This window comes from Siphateles boraxobius, unplaced genomic scaffold (assembly GCF_051911475.1).
Source record: "Siphateles boraxobius isolate OS27281-9 unplaced genomic scaffold, OSU_SipBor_1 9, whole genome shotgun sequence".
Classification (NCBI taxonomy): Eukaryota; Metazoa; Chordata; class Actinopteri; order Cypriniformes; family Leuciscidae; genus Siphateles; species Siphateles boraxobius.
Genome location: NW_027509219.1, coordinates 22,454,097 through 22,464,181, shown reverse-complemented (window position 1 = coordinate 22,464,181; position 10,085 = coordinate 22,454,097). Strand labels below are relative to the sequence as shown.

At 39.9% G+C, this 10,085-nt stretch overlaps 1 protein-coding gene across 2 annotated transcripts in view; it reads left to right on the top strand.

Annotated features, from left to right (window-relative positions):
• Window positions 1–261: 261 nt before the first annotated feature.
• cpne5a (copine Va) overlaps window positions 262–10,085 on the top strand; it is a 124,237-nt gene continuing 114,413 nt past the window's right edge. The window contains exon 1 of one of the 2 annotated variants that reach the window (XM_077223514.1): window positions 262–714. In XM_077223514.1, coding sequence (XP_077079629.1) covers window positions 605–714 — 110 coding nt within the window. In that variant the 5' untranslated portion in view covers window positions 262–604. The remainder of the gene's footprint in view (window positions 715–10,085) is intronic. The other variant, XM_077223513.1, reaches the window with a different exon arrangement.

Here is a 10,085-nt window from a genome sequence, read left to right as displayed (position 1 = left end):
TACAGCCTATAGGCTATGTTTTACCGTAGCCTATGTGGTAACTTACAGTTAACCAACTTACAGGTTTTCAATATAGCATGCATTCATTTCCCTTCATCCTTGTTTTTATAGAATGATTTGAGGGTTGTATTTCAGAAGTTAACCGCCGTAAGAAATGGCTCAGACAGTAATGAGCCGTGGCTGTGGATCAATAACGTGATGCTGCGCCGAGCGAGCGCAAAGCCACGGATATGTGAAAGAATGCGCGAGGGGTGGAGTTCTACTCTTTTACTTTCCACTCCACACAGTACGGACAGAGAGATATCACCGCTGTCAGAAGAGCCGCTTACTTGCACTCTTCTTTGAGTTTTTCATTTAGCGTACCAAACCCGTTGTGTAGTAATCTTTTTTTCTTGTAACATTGCTGATATCGTATGATAAAGCGCATCACAGGGCATCTGCGCTCTCCAGCGCGCGACCAGCACAGACGCTGATTTTCTGACACCCTGCTGCGGTCTTGCGCGCTCCCGCGTCTCCCTGGAGCTGTGAGATTTTAGGAAGCACTGCAGCACCACGAACTGCTAAACTGTTTGAAATAGAGAGTGTCCTCTTGTCCCGCGCGCAAATGGAAGGGGACGTTATGGATAAACTGGAGGACATGGCCTCAGTGAGCGAGTTCGACCCTATCACGGGGAGTATTCCCGCCACCAAAGTGGAGATCACCGTCTCGTGCAGGTATGAGATAGAATCATATATAATTAGAGTATGATTACATTCGCTCACTCAAGTTGAAATCACTTTAATTTAATGGCGTTTATAGTTAATATGGACCCCGTAATGTCAGGTGTTTGACTAGAGAAAAGTTCTTAAAAGGTTTGTTTTTATTTTTATTTTCAGCAAATAATCATTGTCTTCTATAGAAAACAAGTCTACTTTGTATTAGTGGTCTTGACTGGTTGGTTCTTTAGAGAAAAAAGTTCTTGAATTTTCTTATTGGCTCTGTTAACTGAGAAAAATTATGCTTTTGTTCTTTGAATCACCAGTATGTAGATGGTTTTGTAGGGAAGCATAGGAATGCTCTCTTTTTGCATGAGGCTGTCCTCTTTTCTTTTTTTTTTTTAACGCCATGAATTATATATATATATATAAAATAGTTTTAGAAGTAGCAGTTCACATGCAACAATTATGATACAAGACTTTCTGGCTCTACAATATTGATATGAGCGTAAATATCTAATATATCCAGTGAGCTGCGTGTATGTACTTGCCCAAAGCATTTAACGTTGCTGCTCAATTGTCTCCATACCGAGATGCCATAAGTTGTCAGATGTTCTGAACATCAAGTCCCCACAAGCATATCATCGTCCCCATATCATCGCTTTCCATCGATAATAAATGTCACATGTTTGTGTATTTAGTTGTATTATAAGAACTGCTTGTTAGAGGAAATATATCTTCAGTTATTCTTTGTTGGCTTTCGAAATTTGTATTACTAGTCGCCAAATCATAGCACTGTAGTGCTGAAGCAAGCAGTGAATATTCATAAGAAGGAGCATAAAAACCCCACCCAGTGTCTTCATGTCAATGAATACAGCATTCAAAACAGCATAGAGGGGTTTATATGTTGTATGTAACGCAATTTCTTTGAGTGAACAATTTTTCTTTTCTTTTCTGATGCTTATAACATCATCTTTACTTTTAGAGCAGAGGTTGGTCTTGATAAGAATGCATCACTGAAATGCTGCTGTTACTGGAAAAGCAGGTTCTGAGATGTGGTGAAAAAGAATTTCAGCCAGGACCACAGTTGGCTCATTGCTCAGAGTGATAGGTGGGCTATTGGTTTGGGGTTTTAATCATCTTGAGGTGTAATGGATACGGCTGGTGTACTCAGCATCTGCCATGCCTTTAATAGTCGCTTATAGTCAATTATACACGCTCCAGTCCAATTTAGACAAAATGATTTTACTGAATTTCCCAACTTGACAGTCAAACCATCTATTTAATGAGAGCAATTTCCCATGCAAGTAGCTAATAACCATAAACTCGCCAACTTCTCAGCTGCAAGTTAATATTGCATGCTGTCTGCAATAAGAAAGAAAGAATACTAATTATCGGTGTAATTTGGTCTGATTGTTAGCTGAATAAATTTCTCTGTTAAAGACCAAGACTTCACCACATTAGCTAAATGTGATCTCAACTGTTTTTAATTAACCAGATATAAATAGATTTTTAGATTTGAAATTAAATTTTCAGCTTTTACATCCACTAAATGATTATATCAATATACAAGCAATACATACTGTACTGTGCATTACACAAATATTTTGACTTCAGTGATAAATTGCATTTTAATTTGAACTCGACATTTATTTGACAAGGGCCTTAAGTGTCATGCACATGCATGTAAGAACATATTATTTATTTTTTTCCCCTACCTGTCTCTTCATTCTTTCTTTATACTACTTGTAAAAAAAAGGAATACTGCATGCATATAAGAAGATTTCTTTCATATATCCAATCCTTATGGGTGCTAATAAGATTCTAATGAATAAAAAATATAAAGATTAAACTTAAAGTTGGAATTTCAGTTTGTACAGTATGATCTCATTTGATTCTAAGAGAATTTTTAGAGGATTCTTGTTTGATCTCACCAGGATTGGCTCCCATTTCTAATTATGAAATTCCATTAGCATTCCCTTTATATGATTTTTCTACCCTTCTTGCTTCTACACCCCCACATAACTGCAATAATTCAAACACAGATAAAAAAACCATTAGTGTTATCAAATATGCAATCAAGTTATTGATTTGTAGATTATTGTTATTATTTTAATTGAATTAGATTTTTGCCTCATCCTCGCTTCTGAGATTGAATCAATGAATAAAGAAATCTATTGGCCCTGAACCATTATGGCCCTCTCTGTCAGCGCAGAATTCTCTCCAGGTTTGTGATGAGACTCTGCGAGGCGGTGGTGGAAATCATCGCCTGTGTTTGTTCTCTGTAATTGATTTAGTTTGGGCTGATTATCAGGGGATTGTGGCAGACATGGAATTGAATCGCTTCACTTCCCCCTCCAGATTCCCTTATAACATGCCGATGTTATTGGAGTGCAGAAAGTTTGGCCTGACAAACCAGAAACTCTATGATAACCCTTATCACAAATAAAAGCTGCCCTGTGGCTGTGAGATATGCAATTGATCCAGTTGTCTGGCACTAATTGGGTTTTGGGTTCCGATTGTTTTGTGTTTTAGTGTAGTCTAGTGGCAAGAAAAGTATTTGAGTGGGTTTTGAGCATTTAAACTACTACAAATATGAAATATTCAAAAGTGTGCTGTTCAAGAATCAAAGAACAGTTTCCACTAAATGGCCGTACACACCGGGACGAATATCGGCACGCGTTAATCGCCCGCGTTTTTCAATGCGTTTTTTGTGTTCACACCTAAGCGATTTTCGCTGACGATGAGCCGAGTGAACATGCAAATTCATTCCCTGACATTAGGTGGCGCTTAACCCTTTCACACGTAAGTTTAAAATATTCTAACTGACCCCCCAGCGTGAGTTTTTCAAGGCGACCGTTATTTAGAACTTGTCACTTTAATGTTTCCATGGTGACGCAACACAGCGCTGAATGAATGATGATCTGCTTTTATGTCATTTTTCCTTTTTTATTAAAAATATTCACAAATGTATTAACCATAGCATGAAACACTGATATTCCGATTGTCAAATATGTGCAAGTGGATGTGTTTTGTTGTTTAAACACCTTTATAACGATCGCGTTAGTTGAGCTGTATGCGCGAGAGGCGGCGCCATGTTAGTTTGCTTCACAGTTCAGAGGATCGGATCTGTTGGATTTATAACACGTCAATTCCTCCACTTCTCACGAAATACATGAAAGTAAGTGGCCGGTGAACTGGCAGAAGAATAGGGTAACATGTAAAGCTACTTAAACAACTCAAACATCTTGTCTTCTTCCCGGCAGTGTATAGACGCTACTTGGCGTATAACTTCTTCGCCATTACGTATGTGTGCTCGGCAAGACCGTTTTGTGTTTGAGCGCCCCCAAGTTGTGTTTTACTGTAACTTCAGAAGTTCCATACACGTGAGCAAAAGTGGCAATCTCATTGGTCGGATAGTTTTTGACGCGGCGCGTCAAACCAAAAAAACGAACCCGAGGCGTTTAAAAAAAAACAGCCTGTGGTGTTTTTCGCGTCGGTGTGCACACTCACATTGCCGCCCTTTGTTTAATCACTAGGCGTTAAATGTCGGCGAATATCGCGCGCGAAATTCGTCCCGGTGTGAACAGGCCTCTAAGTTTAATGTTTTCAACATTGATAATAATAAGAAATGTTCCCTATTATTATTATTCGCACCAAATCAACACATTTGAATGATTTCTGAAGGACACTGAAGACTGGAGTAATGGATGCTGAAATTTTAGCTTTGCCTTTACAGGAATAAATTACATTTTAAAGTATATTCAAAAGGAAAACATTTATTTTAAGCTGTAATAATATGTTATTATTTACTGTTTTTAATCAAATAAATGGAGCCTTGGTGATTTTAGATCCAGTTTAACAAAATAAAACCTAACATTTAATTACTTTGAATTCTGAACATTGAATTTTGAATTTAATTCTTGCTACAGGGTAATGCATGTCCTTGCCAAAAATCATGTGTCCCTGTTGTTACTATCCTTCATGAGTTGCTCCATAAGTAGCTCTCTGTAATGAAAAAGTGGAGGAATAAAGTTGCAGTTGTTGGCAAGCTTCAGTTTCACTGCAGATCTACGTCCTCCTCTTAGTTGACCTTGCAGGTGAGGAACCAGATCATGGAATGCATCTACATTCACTCTGCACTGCTCTGCTGCTAGACTCTCCACTGCTGAGAAGTGCTCTGTCTGGTGGGTATTTGCAAGCCTGGAGATGATTTACAGTTGGGGTTCAGCTCCCTTCTCAGCATGTGACTTGATTCCAAATGGAGCCGTGGTGTATTGTAACCCGTTATTGTTTTTTTTTTTGCTATCCGTTCAGCTCCAGTGCCTTTTATTGCTGGATTTCCCCAGGTTATACTGTATATGCTAGAATAGCAGAGTACCTATTGTCCCATATCTGTGAATATTAGAGCAGACATTCACGTCTTCTTATGTATCCTGCTTCCAACATGTCTTCATTCATAGATTGAAATACTCTGCCACCGAAATGAAAAACAATCAGGTTTGATTTTACAGACGTTACTTGAACCTGAACTGGTGAAGAAGCAAGTAACACCAATGTGAGACTGAGAAAAAGAGAAATGTAGAAAGAAGATGGCTGAATTAATTGACTGGATGGATGGATGGATGGATGGATGAATGACAAGTATATCAGAATACTAAGGCTTCTACATGATGGCATGTCAGTCTCTCAGAGTCGGAGCCTTTCATGGTGGAAACTGAAACCCACCCTGAAACCCACATGCATCATCGCACCCACCCTGTTTTCCATCTTCATTGCTGCATACTTCATCTCATTGGTGAAGAGCTGCCATAGGGTTTCTAATCATGTACAGAACTGAGGGCAGACTCTTGAACCTCAACAGGTTCAAGTCAACTACACCAATGTCTTTTCCAAGGCACACAGAGCCCTGGGCCTAACCTTAAACATCAAGAAGACCCAGGTCCACTATCCTATATCTCTTGAAAACGTGGACCACTTCCCTTACCTCGGCAGCCTTCTTTCCTCAAAAGCTGACATCGACTCTGAGGTCAACCATCGCCTGAGTTGTGCCAGTGGAGTCTATGCAAGACTCAGGAAAAGAGTCTTCCAAGTCAAAGACTTAACAGACTAATCTAAAATCCTGGTCTGCAGAGCTGTTGTCCTCCCAACCCTGCTGTATGGAGCCGAGTCATAGACCACCTACAGCAGCCACCTGATAGCCCTGGAACAATATCACCAAAGATCCTTACGAAAGACCCTGAGGATCAGCTGGGAGGACAGATGGCAGAACAACAGCGTCTTGAAGGAAGCCAACATAACCAGCATCACCACTATAATAATACAGTACCAACTTCGATGGACAGGCCATGTCATTTGTATGTCCAATACACGTCTCCCCAAGCAGATCCTGTACTTCCAGCTGAAGGAAGGTCATCTAGCCACTGGTGGGCAAAAGAAACGTTACAAGGAAAAGATCAAGGTCACATCACATCAAGCAACTGGGAACACATTGCACTGGACAGGAGCTCCTGGAAGAAATCTGTCCAGAAAGGTGCTGCACATCATGAAATAGAAATCCGCCGTGCCGCAGAGACAAATTGACAGCTTCACAAGGAGAAAGACAAAAAGGCTCAACCACCAGCAATTGGCCTCTATAGCCATCTGAAGACCCACAAGTAGACAACCCAATAGAGAGGACAGTCATACTTGCCTTGAGTGACCGTCAATGATGATGATGATGGGGCGTAAGATAGATGGTGAGGTCTTCGGCTTGTGATAAAGAAGCTGAATCAATGCCAAAAAATGTGAGAGGCTGAATGAAGCTCAGATATTTACAGTCATTATGTATTCACACTGTAATCTACTGCAGAAGTGATTGTGTGTGTCCTAGTTTATGTATTGGTTCCATCCAATCTCTTTGTCCGGTTTTTGTAGTGTTTTTTTGTCTATACGGTTGACTGGCATAATTGACATCTAGAAGAACCAACCGATATTACACTGAAGCAGTAATTTTGAACCTTAAGGAATAAACAAGCCCTGGGATGTGTCCAGTATGTGATTAAAATAAAATCATAGGTTGGTAGATAACAGTTTTTAGGAGGAGGGACTGAGTGTCTGACCTCTGCATGTCGCAGAGGGAAGCACTTAATATGGTGAATAGTCTAACAGATGGTTGAGCGAAAAAAACAGCTGCTGAACGGATGGATGAACTGGATGAGAGCTTGGCCAGTTGTTAATTGAGCTGGCTGATTTAGTATGCATATAAATGTGTTAGTCGGAGAGCGACTGAGGGTATGCCTGCGTTTTGACAGAAGATGGTGTTGAATCAAAGAGCTCAAAGCGGCTGTCTCACAAACCCAGAATTCTCTTGTGTGGTGTTTGGGAATATTGTGTGATATGACAAAGATACTAGGAATGACAAAAGGCTTGTCTATATTTGCTATTAATCTCTGTTGTTACACTTTATTTTGATGGTCCACAGTCTATTCTACTAACCATAAGTAACTTTGCAACTACATGTCAACTACCTCTCATTAGAGTATTAGTAGACAGTTAGATTAGGTTGACATATACGTAGTGGCAAAGTTACTTATAGTCAACAGAATTTTTGTTTGGGAACCATCAAAATAAAGTGTTGCAGATATTAAGTAGACAATCTTGTAAGGGGACTTATAGTTTAGGACCCTAGGACCAGATGTTTGAAAGAAGATCCGGAGTCCAAATTATAATAAATTGAAGAAAAGTTTTACTGAAGATAGTTTGCAGTTTCATCAGCAGAAGTCAGCTTCAAGACTCACACAGGAGTTCGTAGGCCACCAGCTTACAGTTACAAAGATCACAGCAATTATACCATTCACAAAGGTCTAAGCTACGTCCTTGCTTCAGGTTGCAGTTTCTGATTGGCTGAGAACACAAAGTCTAAGCAAATTTCCACACATGAATACATTGGAGAGTATGTCGCCATTATAGTAGTCAAGATAGTTGTCGCACGATTCATTGATTTAGGTCTGCGGTGACCTCGGAGGTCGGAGAAAGGCATCTTCGGGTCTGTTGTTGCATGCCGAAGTGTCCTAGCTCCTATACAAGACCTGCACAGAACATTCAACGCACACACAAAAGCACTAGGGAATCGCAGTTTCTCCAAGGTTGAAGAGGGCCTGAGCTAACTATCATCAGGACAAACTACCAAAACATACTGATAATACATTCCCTCCTCAGGAAGAAGTACAGATACTATTCACTTTAGTTTCTAGAGAAATACACATGAAAGAGGTACCATTCTGGTGACGTCACGTATAGTTGGACCCCTGTAACCTTAACTCGTCAGCTAGAAACAGATATATATCAGGTCACATCAGAATGTACCTAAAAGCAGCTGGTTAACACTAACAGCAAACATATGATTTAATGTATATTTGAATTACTCCTTTAATATAGAAATGATTTATGTAGAAATGCTTATCCTTGATTATTAATCACTCATTACATATACATTGAAGCAGCAGTGGATTCCAATCCTTCCCCTTCAGTCTTATAATACTCTATATATACTCTAATGAAAGTTAGTTGACTTGCAAAGTTACTAGTAGAAGGTCTAAAGTGGACTATCGAAATAAAGTGTTACCTTGATCCTTATTGGGCTTATTCAGTTGAGTGTGACTGCCCCACATTGATTGGCATCACAGTTTTGAACTCCAAAACAAGAACTGACTCAATGAGATGTGCTAAATATCAGCATTGATATTTTCACATCACTACTAGTAGTTTTTGTTTTTTTATCACCGGATTGGGAGTTTTTGATTGTTGCACAAGAGTCAACATGAACTGACCCCATTTACTTCTTGTTTTCTTTAATTAAAATATAATTGCTTGCTCCAAAACTACTACATTTAAATTACTTTTCATTATTGTTGACATCTTCATGAGTGCACTGGCAACTTAAGTGGACCACCAGCAAACACTGTTTAGCATAGCAAGTAGAGCTGGCGTGGAGGTCAATATTTGGCTTTGGGCATCACTTATTTTAATTCTCATTTCCTTTGATCTACTTCCATAAACAATAAAAATGGTTTTCAGTCAATATTATCTGGTAACAATTTCTCTGGTAATTGTAATCTGCATTTCTCTAACCTTCTGTGAATTTTTGTTTTTTAAATCTTCATACATAACACATGCTTTTTATGATTTTATTAATAAATCAGGCCATGCCCCTGTGTGACGACAAAACAATAATTTGCGTATCTGACTCCGAGTAATATTTAATTTGTTATGACGGTTTTGATGTTAAATAAAGCTTGCAACATGACTGAACCACTAGGCCTACTTCTGCTGCACGAGATGAGAGGAGATTTTTTTTATTTTCTGGGTCATGAAAGAGTCTGCGTTTGTGATATAATTCCTTTTTCCTCTCCTGCTAAACGCTCGCTCTGTCTGGTTGTGTTTAAATCTGCACTAAGGATCCTGTCACATTTCACACATGCGCACTTCAATAAGCCGACAGAAAGCAGGTTAATGCGTTTACATACCGTGTGAAATTGGAGTAATAAGAGGCAAAAAAAAGTTTCTGTTTTTAGCTGTTTTAAATGACCTTACTCTGTGTGGCGAACAGGACAAGGCCGAGGGCCGTGAGAGAACGGCGCGAGGCCGGTGGAGTTATTGATAACAAAGAGTATAGAAGAACAAGAGGTGAAACTCTGATGCTTTTTTGGTAACAGCCACTAGGTGGCGCTTCGGTAGCGTGGCCACCATTTTGGGGTGAAGATTCCAACTGGAGTTACTGGACAACAGCACAGTTGCTTTATTGAGTATTTCCATTTTAATAAAATTTGTACCTTAATGTTTTTTTTTTTTTTTTACAAAGCAGCTGATATTGCCATAGCGACAGCAAGAAGCTACTGGATAGTGATGGGAAGTCTTTTCAAAGAATCGGCTCTTAGAGACGGCTCGTACGACACATCACTAGTGGACTGCCGAGTCGCTTTCACCCCAAAATGGCGGAAGAGTAGCGCTGCTGCTGGGCACTGGTGTTGCAATGGAACGTTCTATTGGCTTTCACTTCTTGTCAATATACGTTCTTTGTTGATAATGAGCGACACCTGCGCGACGCACCGGTCCCGATCTTCACTGTCGTCGCTCCTCCTTATGTTGATATCAATCATGCCACCTGCCTCGTGCCGTTATTTCACGCCACCGGCCTCGCACCGTTCTCTCACGGCCCTCGGCCTAGTCCTGCTCGCCACACTGATAAAAGTATAACGGGCTTCCGTGTTTACATGACCACGTGCGTTGTTGGCTTATTACGCATAATCAGATGTTTTCAAATAAACACTGACGGAAAAATATACACGTTTTAGGGCTGGACGATATGATGATATATAGTAGTCAACATTTTAAGTGGATCAAAAACT